This window comes from Corythoichthys intestinalis, chromosome 7 (assembly GCF_030265065.1).
Source record: "Corythoichthys intestinalis isolate RoL2023-P3 chromosome 7, ASM3026506v1, whole genome shotgun sequence".
In the NCBI taxonomy this organism is placed as follows: Eukaryota; Metazoa; Chordata; class Actinopteri; order Syngnathiformes; family Syngnathidae; genus Corythoichthys; species Corythoichthys intestinalis.
In genome coordinates, this window is record NC_080401.1 from 39,980,966 (window position 1) to 40,001,470 (window position 20,505).

A 20,505-nucleotide genomic window follows, 5' to 3' on the forward strand; every position below is an offset into this window, starting at 1 on the left:
TCAGAAGTATATTATACAGCGCTATTGCATTTTTTTTTACCTATAAGGATATATTTACAGGGGCACGATTTCAAACTGGAAACATTATTCATTTATGTATGTATTTATAACAAAAAAAAACCCTCATATCTGTGGAGAGTTAGTCAGGACGTTGACACTTCACGACTGTGGGTGCTGTATGTTCTGGTCAATCCCGAGCCAGTCGTCGCGAACTCACTGATGACGTCACACGGCACGTCTCTGACTGGCCGGTGGGCGCGTCTTAAACGCAGGGGCTCCCATTCATAAATACCTTTAAGCCTTTTGAAAAATCTCCACATTCCTAAGTGTCTTCGGCAGACTTTCCAGTGGTTCTCCCCCTCCGCCTCTGGCCGGACCACGCAGGTAGAGCAGGTGAGATTAGTTTGTATGCGAATGTGCTTCTGTGTGAAGCTTGATGTGGATGTTCGATGCCGATTTCGCCATCCCTGCATTCATGCATTAATATGTCATCGATTAGGTGTACATTTCGCCTTGATTCTCCCTCTTCTTGCACTGTCGGTACGCTTTAAATGCCAACTAATTTGCTAAAAATCGATTTTTATTACTGAAATATGACACCATACAGATTTTAGTGGCACTGTGATTCACAGTGCTACACAGCAACCAATCTAATAGGGCATCAAGTGTATATATTGTGCATATTGTGTACATTATGTTGACGTTATAAATAGGATTTGAATAGAGGTGTCACATCTGTGAGAATATGAAAAATATTTAATTTTAGTAGTTGTTTATGCATATCGAATAATGTAAATACTGATCCTCAAACTGCCATCATTAAAAACCTTTTACTATACTCTATGGCCAGTGTATATATTGTGCATATTGTGTACATTATGTTGACGTTATGAATAGGATTTGAATAAAGGTGTCACATCTGTGGGAATATGAAAATATTTCATTTTAGTAGTTGTTTATGCATATCGAATAATGTAATCCTCAAACTGCCACCATTAAAAACCTTTTGCTATACTTTAATCTGAATAAGAACATTGTAAAGATCTTTTTGTGCTATATTTTCCTAATATTTTTGTTTATTTATTTATTTCGACCAAAACTGGAAAGAGGTTTTCATTTGTGCAAATATCACCCATGTGGCCCTTGTGAAAATGAGTGGAATGAATGAATAACCAATAATACTACATTGGGAAAAAGTATGGTGGTGCCAACTAAAGAGTAAAACAAACTAAAAAGCACTATTATGGAAAAAGGTATTGAAATTGTTAGAATAAAAAAAGTAACACATGATAATGTGGCATGACCACCTAAACAGTGAACATGCATAATGATCATCTTGAACATTGCGCGCACGTTCACTGATCCAAAGAACTGTTTGCACAAATCGGTTAATGCTGCTGTTTTGGTTAGCAACAGTGTTTAAATGGGCTCAGCAAAGATTTGAGCCCCAAATCTAAGAATTGGGAGACAGATAAACAAACCTCATATTCCGCCGTGCTGCCCGCGCCAGTCACAGTGCAAATAAAAACCAAAACTGTATACACACGGCATTCAGATGTGCTTGCCTGTTATCTCCGAGGTGCATTTCCTTACATAACATCCGATTTGACATTCAAGCAACTGTTCTGCCAGCTTTGTTTTGCTTCCAGCCATGCCGCCACGCTGTCCTGTTGCTTCGAGGCCACTAGACCACTGCTGAGGGAGGATGGGGGGCAGGTAGGGGTGGTTGGGAGGCGTTCATCTTGCTTGGACGGAGGCGGATTCTCTCAAGCCACGCACACATAGACATCCAGAGATGCTGCTTCTGCGCACTGCCCTGCATCAGGAGTAAGAAACTGGAAGCAAGCAGGGAGATTAGATAGGCTGTTTGCAAATGATTGTATTTGCTGGCTCTGGTGCTCAAGTTGGTGCAGTGAGTGGCGGGCATGTTGCTTCTTCCATGCTGTGGTGAGTATCCAGGTTGTGTGTGTATGTGTGTGTGGGCGTGCGGTGCTGCAGTAGCAGGATTAATGGCTATGATTTGGAGGAGCCTAGACATAGCAGCAGCAAGCAGCAGTAGACCTCAGTTCCTGATTAGTAGCAAGAGCTTGTGTTTCTGTGATGGGAGGTAGTTAGATATTCTAGCGATCTGATGTGCCGGAGTGCAGGCTGATGATTTACATAGCACAGATGCTTTGCTTTTCTGTTCAGGGCCGATGATTAAACACATGCATGAGCAGCACGTGAGGAGCACGCTTGTTTCTGCTCACAGATTTTGCAAAGATTTGCTCACGAACCAGCATCCGCATTCATTCTTTTTGTGTTTATTTTTGAATCCGCTTTATAGTAGCGCCAGTTGGCAACAGAATACAATTCATCATGGGGTAAAATGGGTGATTCAAGTTAGACATAAACTGGACAATTTTAGAAGTTTTGGAATGATTGAAGTGCTCACAATTTAGGACTGAGCCCAAGCTTACACTACAAGTGATTCCCAACCACAGCACTTTGGCACATTAGTGTGCTATTATAGATTTTCAGGTGATCTGCAGGAGGAATCTAACCAATTTCACTCAATTGGTCTCAAAGAAGAAGGTACAATGAATCCGTGGTTACACGTCTTCTCTTTCAAGATACAATGGCTTTGTGTTTAACTAATCAAGTTCAGATTCCTTACAATATAAATACTTATTCCAACATTTTTGCTAGTGTTGTACCGATACCAGTATCGGAAAGAGCCCGAAACAGCACTATAGTCCTGGCATCGGCATTGGCGAGTACTTATAAATAACATGCCCACGCCATTCACCGACACTAATTTGGAACTCTGAACACAGCCCCTTTTGTCTCCTCTTGCTTGACAGTTCACAGTTGAGTTGGGCAAAATATCTATAAAGTCTTCGATTGATATTTCATTAGCGCTTGATGTGTAATAAAGATTATACCAATTTGAAATTGTTTAACATATACAGTATATGTTAGCTAACTTTAATGCAGCATATATCTAGTCATATTGAAGCAAAAAGAATGAAAAAAACATTCAGTGGTACCTCGACATACGATCGCTTCGACACACGATGTTTTCAACATCCAACTTAAAATTTGACCCGCCATTTGTTTCTATATCCGACGACATGCTCGAAATACGATGATTTATGACAGTGCCTCAGTTGCTTTGTTTTTCTGCAAGACGGACGCACGGTAGATTTTCTTGTGAGAATAATCAACACGGGTTCCAAGAAGGTTAGTGCAGATGGTGAAAAAAAAGGAAAAACATGACGCTTACGATTGAAATGAAGATCGAAATGATAGAAAAATATGAGCGTGGTGTGGTGGTGCTTCCGTGAACCGGCTCGACAATATGGTCGTACAATGTCTGTAATCTCGACGGTCCTCCTTCAAGTTCCGTTCGCCGTTCCGTTCCGTTAAGGTGACAATTACTATTGTGGTAACATCGCCATAGAAATCACCAGCTTCGTCAGGTTTTTAATCATTTATTTCAGAACTAGTGCAGCACAACGTGCCGACTGTCTACTGCAGTTGATGCCAACAACAAAACAATAAAAGAGAAAGTTACATTTCTACCTTTCTCTCTCTGTCGCGTCAGCCCCACGGTGCGTTCAGGTACAGCACGGAAAACAAACACGTCCGAACAGGATTCGTTACATTATTACAGGAATTATTATTATTATTATATTATTATTGCGATTTTTATTTACAGTGGGGAAAACAAGTATTTGGTCAACCACCAATTGTGCAAGTTCTCCTACTTGAAAAGATTAGAGAGGCCTGTAATTGTCAACATGGGTAAACCTCAACCATGAGAGACAGAATGTTGGGAAAAAAAAACAGAAAATCACATTGTTTGATTTTTAAAGAATTTATTTACAAATTAGAGTGGAAAATAAGTATTTGGTCACCTACAAACAAGCAGGATTTCTGGCTGTCACCGAGGTCTAACTTCTTCTTCTAACGAGGTCTAACGAGGCTCCACTCGTTACCTATATTAATGGCACCTATTTTAACTCATTATCGGTATAAAAGCCACCTGTCCACAACATCAGTCAGTCACACTCCAAACTCCACTATGGCCAAGACCAAAGAGCTGTCGAAAGAAACCAGAGACAAAATTGTAGACCTGCACCAGGCTGGGAAAACTGAATCTGCAATAGGTAAAACGCTTGGTGTAAAGAAATCAATTGTGGGAGCAATTATTAGAAAATGGAACACATACAAGACCACTGATAATCTCCCTCGATCCCGGGCTCCATGCAAGATCTCACCCCGTGGCGTCAAAATGATAACAAAAAAGGCGAGCAAAAATCCCACAACCACACAGGGGGACCTAGTGAATGACTTACAGAGAGCTGGGACCACAGTAACAAAGGCTACTATTAATAACACGATGCGCTGCCAGGGACTCAAATCTTGCACTGCCCATCTGCGGTTCGCTAGAGAGCATTTGGATGATCCAGAAGAGGACTGGGAGAATGTGTTATGGTAAGATGAAACCAAAATAGAAATTTTTGGTAGAAACAGAGGTTCTCATGTTTGGAGGAGAAAGAATACTGAATTGCATCCGAAGAACACCATAACCACTGTGAAGCATGGGGGTGGAAACATTATGCTTTGGGGCTGTTTTTCTGCAAAGGGACCAGGACGACTGATCTGTGTTAAGGAAAGAATGAATGGGGCCATGTATCGAGAGATTTTGAGTGAAAATCTCCTTCCATCAGCAAGGGCATTGAAGATGAGACGTGGCTGGGTCTTTCAGCATGACAATGATCCCAAACACACAGCCAGGGCAACAAAGGAGTGGCTTCGTAAGAAGCATTTCAAGGTCCTGGAGTGGCCCAGCCAGTCTCCAGATCTCAACCCCATAGAAAATCTGTGGAGGGAGTTGAAAGCCCGTGTTGCCCAACGACAGCCCCGAAACATACTGCTCTAGAGGAGATCTGCATGGAGGAATGGGGCAAAATACCAGCAACAGTGTGTGAAAAGCTTGTGAAGAGTTACAGAAAACGGTTGGCCTCCGTTATTGCCAACCAAAGGTACATGACAAATTATTGAGATGAACTTTTGGTTTTGACCAAATAATTATTTTCCACCATGATCTGCAAATAAATTCTTTAAAAATCAAACAATGTCATTTTCTGTTTTTTTCCCCCCACATTCTGTCTCTCATGGTTGAGGTTTACCCATGTTGACAATTACAGGCCTCTCTAATATTTTCAAGTGGGAGAACTTGCACAATTTGTGGTTGACTAAATACTTATTTGCCACACTGTATAATTTATTTATTTAGCTATTTTTGCCATTTGTAATAGTACAAGCAGTAATTATTAAGGATTTAGTGTAGGTTTTCGGACTGTGGAACGAATTAATGGAATTGTAATGTATTCGTATGGGAAAATCCTGCTCGACATACAGTACGACCATTTTGACTTACAAACAAGGTCCTGGAACGAATTAAGTTTGTATGTAGAGTTACCACTGTATATTGGTACAGTATTGTCATCGGCCATTCCTGCTCAACTGAGTATCAGAGTCTGTATGGGATGCCAGAAATTGTATTGCACTAGTGATGTCCCAATTCAAAACTCAGAATCATTGCCCAATATGGCTATTTTTGGACCATCGGACAGTATTGGATTTGGTCACAAGATCGAATCCGATCCGGTATTCACGTGTCATCCGCACGATTGCACTTTTCGGTTGTAGTAAATCAAACCACTGAGGAAACGTCCACTGAGAGGGACTACGGTACGTCTCTTTAGAAACGAATGATAGTAACAGAACATAGTGTCATATTTGTAAAAAGCATGGCTCATTCTAATACAAAAAATATAATTTGTCATTTACTGGTTGCATTATTTGTACTGATCTAAAAATATGGTTGTCAGATAGGTTAGTGGATTAGTAATATTAAACCATATCTTGAAAAAAAAAAATCGGAGTGAAAAAAATCAGCATTGGGACATCCCTAATTGGATGAACACTATTTTTTTACATTAATCCGTGATGAGCAGCCATCCCAGCTAACTACAGAGGATAGTAATTAAGGAAGCCAATCAAAACATCCTCCGTTCACATGATTACCAGATAGCAGGCATTTAAATTACCAGCGAATACTGTGTTACTATTTTAGAGACTAATTTTGCGAGATTATCTGATTTATGATGTAACATCATGTGCTTTCAAAAAAAAAAAAAAAAAAAACAAAAAAAAAAAAAAAAGGATAAATGCCAATAGGCATTCCAAATAAGGACAGCAAGCATAAATAATATGAGGTGAACATAATTTCAATTCATCTATGTCTTTAGCTTCATTCATGAAATTTGATTAGGCAACATTTAGCCACAATTTAAATAGTGTGAATTTCCACGTTTTGACTTAACATTCTACATGGTTGTTACTATTACGCGTATGTCCTGTTGACTTATGCAAAATGAATTTTGAATTGTTGCTGGCTGTTAAAATGAATCAAAACGTCTGCATAATTTCTATCATCTCTGGACTCTGCGTGTTCATACTAAAACTACTCAAGCGCATAATATCAGACATGATATTAAACTCAAAAGTGAGTTAAACAGATAGGAAATTGCATTAAAATGCCCAATTTTGTGGGTGGCCATTAGGCGCAATTTCCTAGAATGGCCTTGAGTAAAATTGAAGCTCCTGCTTCCACACCATTGCTGGCAAATAATGTTGGCATCGCATGAACGTGGGCCACTGCTCATTGAGAATGTTTTCTTTTTTGTTAATGATGCAATGAAAAGTCAGTCAATTCCAACCAATTGACCAAATTATTAATGATCAATTAGTCGACTAATGAATAATTACTCACATTCTTCATGTGATTCATTTCTAGATAGAAGGTCAAGTAGATCATGACGGGAAAATGGAACTGCCTGAAAGCGCTTAGTGAACCCGTCCGTTCAGATTGCTGTGATGTACTGAGCAGTGAGTGTTAAACTACTCAGTTCATTTCTTATTTCCACTTGGATCGTCAACGGCGGCTCTCAGCATTCACGTGCACTCGTTATATATGTAACTGTCATCTCTTATTAGACTCTAGTTTGTTTACTTGATTTAATGCTAGCGAGGGATTGTGGGTATTGAGTGGAGATAAACGGCATCCGCCTGTCTGTTCTGCGTTGACTTTTGTGACTTGACGAGCAGCTCCAGTAGAAGCCATTTCCTCTGTGTGTGTCGTCTCTCAGGGGGACTCCATAGTTGGCCTGGACCATGAGCTATGAGTCTACCGTCTGGAACATCCAACCAGAAAATGCCACTGTAAGTCTGGCCCCATGTTTCACTTCCTGTATTTGTGCATCGGTGCATCAATTACGCTCGTTAATAAACAACTTCCTGATCTGGATCAGGAATTAGTAAATCCAAGTTTAATTTCCTCTCACAGAGACTCAATATGATGATGTAACCTTGTCTATCTACTTTAGGATGTACCATTGGAGACGGAGGGGCAGCAAGATGGCTACGTGCTTCTCCTGGTGATCCTGTCCATTTTTCTAGTGGGGACGTTGATATTCGTCTCCATTGTCCTTATCACTTGCCGCCGCTGCTGCCGAGGAGACCAATGCTGCGACAGGTATGAAAATTGAAGACGTCAATCGGCAGGAATTAACCGTCTAAAGTCTGCAACATGAAGCAATTGTCAGAGAATCCCAAAATTTTAAAAAATAAGGTCCTAATGGTACTTTTTCAAATTTCTAAAAGAGAAAAATCAAAATGAATATGTGTAATAAGCACTATAATAACTTTAACCCCAGCTAGATCCAGATTTTTTTTTCTTGTGGAACCTGCAGATACATGTGTTGACTTGCATCAATCATTCTTTTTTAAAAATAGATTTCAAAATTCTAAATTAGTCTCAAAATAATGAATTCTAAGTGTATCAAATGTGATACATTAGGCCAGGGGTCCCCAAACTTTTTTCCTATGAGGGCCACTTCTCTGATGAGGGGCCGGGGTCAGTTTGTAACAGAAAAAGTGTGACGATTGCAGTAGTGCCTAAATGTAAAAATTTTATTGTTTTTCAGAAAACCTTTTCTGGATTCTTCACGGAATACAAGTGAATATAATATAATATAATATAATATAATATAATATAATATAATAATAATAATAAATAATAATTAGAGATGCCGATCGATCGGGTCCGATCACGTCATTTTCAAAGTATCGGAATCGGCAAAAAAATATCGGACATGCCTTTTTTTAATATACTGTATATATATTATTTTATTAAATCGTTTTCTAATTGTATTTAACGTTACAGACATAATGTGTTACACTCTTCCAGAGTCTTTAGTTTAAGCTTAAGGTAGGGTTATCAAATTTATCGCGTTAACGGCAAGAATTAGTATTTTTTTACATTTATCACGTTACAATATTTAACGCAATTAACGCATGCGCTGCACGACCCACTCACGCATTGTCGCGATCAATCTATAATGGCGCCGTTTTACCCATACCGTATATAGAGCTAAAAGGCAGCGTTAAATGAGTAGAGTGAATTTTGGCAGCCTTTGGAGCCTTTTTTTAAATGGCTAAAGCCTTACAATCCCTCTCCCAACGATTAGAATAATCGCGGGAAACAATGTGGGGAAGAGAGGTAGTAGTTGATCTTTATCTTAACACCCTATGTTATTTCCCAACGCAGAGAAGATATATCAATTGGTACCACGACGCACAGTCATGGTTGCACTTCCCATCATGCATTTGGGCAGAAGTTAAATGGCTACAGTATCATTTACTGAAAGCTCAACAAATACACTAAATGGCAATATTTAGTCACAATATACAAAGTCACATTTATCCTTTAAGAATTACAAGTCTTTCTATCCATGGATCCCTCTCACAGAAAGAATGTTAATAATGTAAATGCCATCTTGAGGATTTATTGTCATAATAAACAAATACAGTACTTGTGTACTGTATGTTGAATGTATATATTCGTCCGAGTTTTATTCATTTTTTTCATAATGCATTGTCAAAATGTATATGATCGGGAAAAATTATCGGTAATGATTGGAATTGAATCGGGAGCAAAAAAAAAAAAAAAAAGCAATCGGATCGGCAAATATCGGGATCGGCAGATACTCAAACTAAAACGATCGGATCGGGAGCAAAAAAAACATGATTGGAACAACCCTAATAATAATAACACTATTAATTAAATAGATAATAACCAAATAACCCTCTCTGAGTTTTTCACAGAAAAAGGCCAGGAAATAAATAACACTATTGAGAAAAAAAAAAAAAAAATGCTCTCTGGTATTGTTCAGGCGGCCGGACCCAATGTGGAGGCGGGCCGTAGTTTGGGGACCCCTGCATTAGGCTATAAGGGGTTAAATCTTCGCTTTATAATATGCGCATCAGGAAAGCGGCGGCAAGCGATGAAAAATTATGTGTTTGAAATAGGCCTGAACGATACTGGAAAAAACTATCAGTGCGATTTTTGGTAGGTTTGCGATATATTGCGATAGTGATCCCTCGTTTTTGCGGTTAATGGGGGCCAGAAAAAACACCAAGTAGCGCCAGTAGCCTGAGTAATTTTTTGAGAAAAATGTACTTCTAAGAGTAGTTTTAATAAGCCATACTTTTTCTTTTACTAGAGTAGATTCGTGAAGAAGAAACGCTACTCGTACTCCGCTACTTTGGGCTACATTAGAGTCGTTACATTTTTCCTCTTTATTCTTCATATTGACGTAGACTTCATAATGATAATGGCGGGACACATTCCCCAGACACTGCGCCACGCCTTCAAGTAGGGGGCCGTCCCACACTCCGCTTCAGTCAGTCGCAGTTATTCTCAAACGCATGCAGCGAAAAAGTACGAAAGATGTACCGCATACAAACAGGAAGGATTATCTCAGGAGGGATTTGTTCGAGGATCCAAGGTAATTATTATATATTTTTGTACCTTGCATGCATTTTGAAAAAAAAAAAAAATCAATGGGAGAAATTAACCGCTACGGTATTGGCGTCATAATTCGCAATATTTACGTAAAATAAATGTTAACTGCCCAGTTTTTTTGCTATTAACCAAGAATCAGTTTTACGTTCCTATCTATGAAGACTTCAGGGATTTAAGCATTTATTCACAAGAATTTTCAACGTAAAAAGCTCTTTGTGGTGACAGTGGCTTAAAGACTAGCAGCACATTCGACATATTTATGTAAAATAAATGCTAACTACCTTTTTTTTTTTTTTTTTTTTTTTAAAATACGTTTTAACCAATAATCGAGACTGTTTTGGGTCCATATCTATAAAGAATTCAGGGAATTAAGCATTTATTCACAAGAATTTTCAACGTAAAAAGCTCTTTTTCTGTGTTTCCACTCGGTCAGCTTTGACGGATATAGGCCCCCTATTAATCAGCCTCACGCCGCGTGACCCGTCAATCAAAGTCTATGATATTGACTTTATTTTTGCCAGAGATGCCAACAGTAGCTCCACCAGTTTCACCAATGAGACATCACAACAATAATCAAATGACTAGATTATACCAATCAGACTCAAGCTTGCTGTTCTATGATCACGTCAGCCTGTTCAATCACGTGGCAACTTTAAAGCACTGTTAATAATTAATTATTTGCTGTATGTGCTGACAAAAAATACCGTATTGGCCCAAATATAAGACGGCCCTGATTATACGACGACCCCTTCTTTTTCAAGACTCAAGTTTGAAAAAAGACTTTTTGAACACCGAGTTAATTTTTATACAGAAAATAATTACACTTCATCTGAAAAAAAATATTATAACAATATATTTGTGACAAAAAGCATGTTATTTTGCCTCATTCAAATCTTAATATCTGAACCTTTAAATATGTAAACTAAAGCGCAATCACATTCGTAAATGAATGGCGTCTGGTTTTTGAAATGTAAATAAACCAATCTATTGTGATCAAACAACAAAATTGCAGTAACTGCAATAACCATCAAAGTGAGGTCTAACTGTAACTGTAGTCTTGAAACAAATCTGAATAAGGAAAAACATTGCAATAAAATAATACAAACTGGTTAAACTTGAGAGTAGCTGAGATCCGTCATGACAGAACATTATTCCTCAAGTTCAGCATTCGCTTCAAAGATATCTGGCGCCATCTAGCGTCGTGAATGGGTATAATGTCTAGACCGCAAATATAAGACAAACCCCGCTTTTTTTAGTCTTACGTCAATGCAAAAAACACCGTCTTGTATTCGGGCCAATATGTTACTATATTTAAAAAAAAAAAAAAAAAAAATTAAACATCGTACACAGTTACTTGCAATGTAACTCATGACTTAAGTATTCTTTTCACCAAATAATTTTTTACTTGTACTTGAGGACATTTTTTGGATGACTACTTTTACTTGAACTTGAGTAATATTATTTTGCTGTAACACTACTCTTTCTTGAGTACAATTTTTGACTACTCTACCTACCTCTGATAAGAGGGTTCCAGAGTATGAAGCAAAAAAAAAAAAAAAAATGCACGTCCTGAGGTGGGACTATTGCACATGCGCACATTGCGATATTGTGCAGGCCTAGTTTGAAATGACCTACAGTATGTTCATATTTATCGTTGTCGGGAGCAGAATAATTGGATTTAAATTATTTGCAAGAGCAAATGTTGCTTTAGTTTTCGGACGATTCACTTTTAGTTAGATTTTTTAGATTGGATTAATTTTGAAAATCGAGGTTTTACTGTACGTTCCAAACCCTCATAACAATATACCCTTGGACAAAAGCAAATGAGATTGATATAAAGTGACATTTATATCATTTAAAACTGTCGCAAAATTTGAAGCATATTTTGCCACTTTAAGGACTAAGCAAGAGAGAGACTCGGGGAACGTAGTAGTGAAAGGTGAAAGAAGCCCCTGAGGAGAGGTGCACCTCAGGCTCACAGAGAAAAACGCTGGTCTATATGATTCATCATTCAACTTGTTGCTTGGCAAAACCTGTGGGTCACAATGGGAAATGTTACTCTTTAAAATGAATCGTCTCAATGAATCTACACTGAGTGATTTGTAAATACATATACAGTAAAACGCTATTTACTTTTTATTACTGTTGCACTCAACATATTTTTCTATACTGATGCATTTGAAGTTTGCTGTTATGACCATAAAATCACAACATTTTTCATTGCGGTTAACTGAGAGAATCATAATTTTCCCCCGAACAAGAGATTCCTTTCTATAAGTCATTAGAATTGACTGTATTCATAGTTTGTAAACATACCACAAACTATGATGCCTAAATAGTTTAACTGACATTACAATCATTGATATCCCCTTTAAATACAGAACTGTAACATGCTCACAGTTAAGCGCGTGCATATACTGTCAGCAATTCTGATGAAGATGAATCAAGTTACAAGAGAAGTTACGTGGTCACTGAGTGAATTATACTTGTAAGTCAATTAATATTCATCAATATAAAATCGTAATATAAATAACATTGCTCGTCACAGTGCTACCTGCTAGATGGTGAGTTACTGCAACACTTTCCTCACTTGACTGGTTCACATGCAAGTGCTTCTTAGACACAGCATCTTTATTAAATATATCTGCTTACATAATAGATGAGGCTCATTGGAATTGCATATGAAGCTTCCTGCACAACAATCTAGTGTGCACAAGTCCCCGAAGCATCTTTAGCGTGATTACCTCACGAGCAGACGCGCACAATAAGGCAACAGTGAGCTGTTATAAATGTCTGTTGTTTACATTTGGGTGGGGATCTTTTTTTTTTTTTTTTTTTTTTTTTTTTAACAGCATCACAAATCATCTCTCGCACTTGGAAAATATGAGGGCAGCAAATAAACACAGAGCACGAAGCCGCCAAAAGGCAAGGAAGGCTTTGGCGGGTGAGAGCAGCACACAATCAGGCTGACTGGTGCAAATGACGAGTGTAATGAGATTTCACCGTAGCCATCGGCAGTGATTAATCTCACCCCCCACACCCCACTCTTCTGTGCTCTATGTGCACGTGGAGAGTCAGCACACATATACACACTGACATGAAAACTGTGGGAGTCACACAGGAAATGAAAGACAAGAGGAAGCTGAGATCTGGGATGACACACTTACGCACCCACATGCGTGAAGCTCATAGAGCTCCACCAAGAAATCAGATGGTGGGAAATGACTGGAAGGGGATTTCATTCTCTTTTCGCTTCCTCATAAAGTAAATGGCAGGCCTGGGATTTTACTCGGCTGAAGCGAGGCAAGCAAATATGTTTAACCAGACAAAGTGTATTTGTTAAAGCCTGTTGTTTTCATTGTGCTACAGTAACATTTGTAGATGCATTACAGTCCAAGGGTATGTATTTTTAGGTACTTTAATGAAATCCTTTTAACTTACCGTAATTTTCGGACAATAAGACGCACCTGACTATAAGCCGCCACCCACCAAATTTGACACTTAAGTAGCATATGTTCATAGATGAGCCGCACTGGACTATAAGACACAGCTGTCCTCACCGTATTATGGGATATTTACACCAAAAGATATTAACCAGTAACACTTTATTTGACAGCGGCATCATAAGATGTTGTAGGACCAAATGAACCACCATGAAGGTTTGAACCAATTTGCTGCAAAGCTTCATTGCTTCAAGAAGCTTCATTTGGCCATCACTGCTCCCTTGGAGGAGACACTCAACCTCTGCTGCCACCTGCTGTAAACACTGGTGTTGCCCAACTTGCCTCCTAGCATGCACTGCAGTGCTACAGATGTAAATAACAATCAAAATTCATGCTCTGTGCTAATTATTTCTTCAGTTACTGTTCCAGTTGCTTCATGAATTGCTTGTTATGGTATTTGGTAACACTTTATTTGACAGTGGCGCCATAAGGCTGTCATAAGACCAGTGTTGTTAATCTTACTTTAAAAAAGTAATTAATTACAGTTACAAATTCTCCCAAAAAGTAATTGCTTTGGTAACTCAGTTACCTGAATGTAAAAGTACCGTAATTAATTACTTGGCAAAGTAACTGATGATAATTTTCATGTTGTTTTTTTTTTCTCAAAAAAACCCCCAAACAAACAAACAAAAAAACAATGTTCTGAATCAACCGTTAAATTTGTTAAAATTGCTCCCGTTATTGCATTAGTTCCCTTCTGTCTACTTTCAACATGTGTAAGTTTTAAAACTGTTTCGTCATTTAAAGATAGATTTAAGTCAAGATTTTGCCGATTTAGGAGCATTTTTGATAAAAAGTTACTTAGCTTCGCTAGGAAGGTTCACTACAACAGAGCCTTCCTGAGAGGTCTACTGCTATAAGATGGCGGCTGTTTATTAACGCATCTAGTTCTAAATATATATATGTTGGTAATGCCACAGTGTCTGTCATGTGCATGTAGTTCTAGAGCAGGGGTGGGCAATTATTTTTCCCCAGGGGCCAAATGAGAAGCAGAAAATATTGTGGAGGGCCGGACCAAAAGTTTGAAATCTACTCGTTATTAATTTTATTTGTACATTGAAATAAGTAAATTGTATTGTTTACAGAAGCTGGTAAGATTATGTGTTGTTGTTAAATAATGAGAGAGTGAGGTTGTTTTACAAAAAAACTGATTTTATTCAGTGAAAACAGGTAAGTTTGCTACATTTTTGACTTTTTCAGTCACATTACCACAACGCTTTATTTTTAACTTAACTTTCTATAAAGATACCACAATAATGTAACATAACTCAACATTTTTATCAAACTGCCAAACAGTGCAGAACAAACATGTTTCAGTATTCTTTTCTTCAGTGAGAGAAATCTAGCCTCTGTTGAGCTTTAACAAGAGCATCAAGGTCAGGTTGAATGTTTGAGGTGGAGATGTGAAGCACATCTGACAGATGGTCATCAGTCAGAGAGGACCTGTACCTGGATTTGGTAAACTTCATTACGGAGAATGTTTGCTCACATGTATAGGTAGAACCAAAAAGAACCAACATCTTCTGAGCATGTTTCCTCATGTTTGGAAAATTCTCCTTCCTGAGAGATGAATAGAACTCCGGCAGTGAGGCTGACTTAAAGTGCTCTGCCAGTACTGTATCTGACTGCAAGTCTATGAGCTCCAGCTGGACATCAGTGGGTGCATTATCCACATTGCATGCAAAAGGAGAGGAAATCAGGTGCATTTCATCCTCAATGTTTTTAAAATCTTCAAATCGTCTTGAAAACTCACTGTACAGGTCTCCTAACATTGATGAGTACCTACAGAGGTGACTGGCTGATGGTTTGACTTCTTTCAGGGTTTGCGTGTGAGTGAGAATTTTCTTCTCTAGTTGATTTGAGAGAAACTGCAACTTTCTCATGAAAGCCTTGACCAGGTTATGCATTTCATGGACAAAAAGGCCCTTGCCTTGCAGTTTAGTGTTCAGTTCGTTCATCAGTGCAGTCACATCAACAGCAAATGCTAAATCTGCAATCCAGTCAACATCTACGAGCTCAGGGATGTTTTTGCCTTTAGTCTCACAAAACTCTTGAATCTCAGCTTTTAGGTCCCAAAACCTTTTTAACACTTTGCCCAGGCTGAGCCATCTGACAGCAGTATGGTAACTGATGTCACCATGTTCGTCATCATGTTCTTCTAAAAGTGCAACAAACTGCCTGTGATTTAATGCTCGTGCCCTGATAAAGTTAACTGTCTTAGTTACAACATCAATAACATTGTTAAGTTTCAACACTGACTTACACAACGCATGCTGATGAATAATACAATGAATAAACACCAATTTATGCTCTGCGTCAAGTTCAGTCACTTTATCTTGCATCCGTTTCAAAAGTCCTACATGTTTCCCGGTCAGATTGGGACAACCATCAGTAGTGACTCCTACCAGTTTGTCCCATTTCAGTTCAAGCTTGTCCATGCTAGTGACGGGATTTGTCGTTCACTTGAGTAACCGAATCCATTCCGGATCGTTCAGTAAAAAGATTCGTTCAAACGAATCGTTCAACGAATCGTTCGCCCCCCTCATCTCCCTCCCCGCCCAAATGAATCGTTCGGTTAGTGAACGGGAAGTGACGTTGGCGAACGAATCACCAAAGACCGCTTCGCAGTATAACTGAACGGGAAGTGACATTCTTGGTCCCTCCCTCTCTTGCACACATTGACCACTCGTCGTAGTTTCAGTAATGAGTGACAGGCAATATCATTCTGCTTTCACAGACAGCCTCGTCTCCCTCCCTCCCGCTGCTGCAAAAGCGACACAGACAGCCTCGTCTCCCTCCCTCCCGCTGCTGCAAAAGCGAAGGAGAACTTCCGCGCCGTCTGTCCTAGTTTTATAGGCTCAAAGTCATGGCTCGTGCTTGCATTTCGATTGAGGACACGGTTAAACATTTTCCTTTTGTGGGGGGAGCGGGGGGTTGGGGTCGGGGGCGCACGGACTTTCTTTAGCATGTTCTTGATCACATTTAACGCAGCATGCTTGCTGTCACGAAAATAAAAATAAATCGAAAGTTTAATTTATAAATATGGAACGACCAACACATCATATTTACCTCTCGCTCTGTTGTATTTTTGTTTTTATGCTCATCACAATTATTTTTAGTCACTATTGTTAAAACTATAAGTGTAAATAGCTAGTTGTCGAATGTGCTGCTCTGAAATAAAGACAATACTACATTTTGATATTTGAGTTTAATTGCAAATCAGTATTAAGATGATCGTATTGAATTTTTGCACTGGTATTAATAAATAAAATAATCCGGTCAACTCCCCTGTCGTCCCCGCATCTCAGCTCGTCAAATGCTGAAGAGAAATGATTGCTTGCTCTTTACGATGTCGCCTTTCTACCCTCATTAGTCTGTTAAGAAAAATGTAGACATATTGCGACATCTCCCATGTCCGCGTGCGTTGTTTTGGGGCGCTTGAGTAGCGCATGATGGACGGATTGACATAATTTGTCAAACCAACCGACACGCTCTGACACGAAAAAAAATAATAAAACACTCGGAAAAAATTGATATGTATATACAGTTTCATTGCAAATCAGTATTATGGTGATCGGATTGAATTTTTGCACTGGTATTAATAAATAAAATAATCCGGTCAACTCCCCTGTCGTCCCCGCATCTCAGCTCGTCAAATGCTGAAGAGAAATGATTGCTTGCTCTTTACGATGTCGCCTTTCTACCCTCATTAGTCTGTTAAGAAAAATGTAGACATATTGCGACATCTCCCGTGTCCATGTGCGTTGTTTTGGGGCGCTTGAGTAGCACATGATGGACGGATTGACATAATTTGTCAAACCAACCAACACCTGACACGAAAAAAAATAAAATAAAACACTTGGAAAAAATGGACATGTATATACCGTTTCATTGTAAATCAGTATTATGGTGATCATACTAAATATTCTTTTTTTCTGTGCACATATGAGGTAAATATCGCTGCCATGAAGCCTCCATATAGTGACAGTTCTTTGCCCCCTTCATTGCCGTCACGCGACCGCAGCTCAGCTTTTGCTTGCTTCGTAGCTACCCGTGTTTTAAATTACTGTAAATTTGATAGTATGTCGTAATAGGTAGTCGCGAGTCTGTTGAGAAAAGTAGTACACTAAACCATGCTCGCTAGATTTGTGTGGTGTTTTTGTCTTTTTGAGCTGCATTTGATAGGCTCCACGTTAACAAATATGTGACAAAGTCCTTTCCTTTCATTTTTTGATTCGTTCACCGCATAGTCATTACTGGAAAGACAAGTTAGCAGCAAGCTAGGTCAGGAGCCGGAGGACCGAGTCACTGAACGGGAAGTGACAAAACTCAGTCTTGCCCCCCTGCCTGCACGCTGGCTGCTCATTGGCCACACGTGGAAGTGAGTGATATACGCCCTGATTCTGTTTCCGGTCCCTCCCCTGCCTGCGATGAGGCTGGCGTCTGATTGGTCGTGTGCGATGTCAGAAGACGCTGCCGCTTGCTCAACGCCCTCCCACGCAGTGAACAAGCACCAACTTCATAGAACGAATCAGTGCAGATGGTGATTAGTTCGGTCTCGTTCACACAAACAATTCGTTCAAAAAGAACGAATCGTTCGCGACCGATACAACACTAGTCCATGCATGCGTTTACCTCCTTGAACAAATCACTCCCCGTGGTTGTTCCTTTCATTGATCTCACTGCTGCCAGCTCCTCCGTAATCGTGAAATCCTGTGTTATTCCTCGGAGAAACACGAGTAACTGCGCCGTGTCGCGGACGTCACAGCTCTCGTCCAAAGCCAAGGAGAAAAAGTCAAAACTTGCTACTCCACTTTTTAGCTGAAGTCGGAGATTCTCCGCGATGTCCTCCACCCTTCTGGTCACCGTGCGCCTGGACAGCGGGACTTTCTCAAATGCTTCTTTTTTATCCGGACATATTAGAGCTGCAGAGTCCACCAAGCACTCTTTCACAAACTCTCCCTCCGAAAACGGCTTACAGTTTTTAGCGATTTTATGAGATATCACAAAGCTGGTCTTGGTTGCTGCATCCCGGGCTGCATATAGCTTGGTAAAATAGCCTTGTTGTTTTTCTAGCTTCGCTAGCAAATCTTCTGATAACCGCGCTCTTCCAGCCTCAGTCAGATGTCCGTATTTTTCTGCATGCTTTGTCTCGTAATGCCGACTCACGTTGTATTCCTTGAACACGGCGACCTGCTCACCACAAAGTAAACACACGGGTTTACCACCGACGTCTGTAAATAAATATTTAGTTGTCCATATTTTTTTGAAACCACGACCTTCAGCGTCCACCTTTCTTTTTTTGGCGCGTGCAGACATTTTAGGGTTACCATTGAGTTGCTGCTAGTCACATGCACTCAGACTTGTTTCAGTACCTGGACGTAAATGACGTACGCATGCCGTAAACAGGTTTCAAAGCAAAAGCCCTGCTGTTTTAGTCCACGCATTACGCACAATTTTGAAAGTAGGTTTTATTTTCTTAAGTCCAAGCAACCTTTCGCGGGCCAGTCAGAGTGGGTCCGCGGGCCGTATTTGGCCCGCGGGCCGTAAAATGCCCGGGTCTGTTCTAGAGTATGTGATATCTAACGTAGCATCATATGGGCGTAGTTTGTAGGCTATCGGCTACAGTCAGGTATTATTGGAGCCACCTAGCATCGCGTTTGCAATGGCTTCCCCACTCCTGCTCTGCTCTCTTGTCTCCGTGAGTCCATCTCTCTTACTTTTCTCGAGTCATTCAACCAACATAATAACGCATGCTTTTCCTGCCTCAGTAACGGTAGCGGCGTTGCCAAGATGCGAAAAGTAATTAATTAGATTACTCACTACTGAAAAAAAAATAACGCCGTTAGTAACGCTGTTATATTCTAACGCCGTTATTAACAACACTGCATAAGACAATCTTAAGTATGACATGACACTGCCATGAGCATTAATGAATGCTCATGACAGTTGTCATTTTGTGTCATCCGGCAAATTATCTCACTTTTGAATAGATGTAAAAGATCTGAGCTCATAAATGGAGTTAGTGATATCATTTGCCAGATGACACTTGATAACAACTGTCATAAGCATTCATAATGCCCATGATAGTGTGAAGTCATAATTATGACGGTCTTATGGCAGTCTTATGATGCCACTGTCAAATAAAGTGTTACCTATTCACCCAAATAAATCAACAAATAAGCCGCACTGGACTATAAGCCACAGGATTCAAAATGAGGGAAGAAAGTAGCGGCTTATAGTCCGAAAATTACGGGTATGATCATTGTTGATAATTAAGCTGGTAGTAAAGCTATTTTATAGCAATTAATAAAAAAAAAAAAAATAATAATATAAATAAAAAATAGCACACTGCCTAGCACAAAAAGAGTTGCAAAAAAAAACAAAAAGACATACCATTTGATGTTTTGTTGGAACCCCTTTAGCTTTGATTACAGCACCCATTTGCTGCAGTATTTTTTGGGATACGTTTCTGCAATGTCACAAGATTTATTTCCATCCAGTGTTGCATTAATTCTTCACCAAGATCCTGCAACAGTACGTAATACTAGATTCGGACCGCTGCTCAAAGCCTTCTCAAGCACATCCCAAGGATTCTCAATGGGGTTAAGGTCTGTGGTGGCCAATCAATGTGTGAATAAAAGGTTTTGCAGTTTAAGCCTGATGAATCCTGCCATTGTCATTTTGGGCTAGCAACCAGTTCAGGGTATACACCGGCTCTTGCCCATAGTTGGGATAGGCCGAGCACTACCATGACCCTCGTGAGCATAAATGGTATGGAAATTAAATGAATGAATAAACACCATTATTGGCAACCATTGGTGTGCAGAATTATCATGCAGCAAATGAAAACAAAGACTTTTCCCATCTCACTTGTACTGTATAATTGTCACCTGTTGAAATAAGAATTATTTAACAAATGTTCTCAATAAGGTTTAATTCAGCTAAAAGGGGGCCATGTCATTAGTTTTTCAGCTTCAAGGTCTTTATTTTCATCATAAACACCTTTTCTGGCCAGCCATGCAGTGGAGTACATTGGTGCATATGATAAAGCGTTGTCATGCATAACATTCCCAGTCTTCC

The 20,505-nt window shown here is 39.5% G+C and overlaps 1 protein-coding gene across 3 annotated transcripts in view; it reads left to right on the plus strand.

The window, feature by feature from the left end:
- cbarpb (CACN subunit beta associated regulatory protein b) overlaps window positions 1-20,505 on the plus strand; it is a 38,925-nt gene that overhangs the window by 6,550 nt on the left and 11,870 nt on the right. The window contains exons 1-3 of one of the 3 annotated variants that reach the window (XM_057841453.1): window positions 156-393; window positions 7,203-7,275; window positions 7,440-7,588. In XM_057841453.1, the coding sequence (XP_057697436.1) occupies window positions 7,228-7,275; window positions 7,440-7,588 (197 nt within the window). In that variant the 5' untranslated portion in view covers window positions 156-393; window positions 7,203-7,227. Of the gene's footprint in view, window positions 1-155; window positions 394-1,701; window positions 1,948-7,202; window positions 7,276-7,439; window positions 7,589-20,505 lie in introns of those variants that run through there. The other 2 variants (XM_057841452.1, XM_057841454.1) reach the window with 2 other exon arrangements.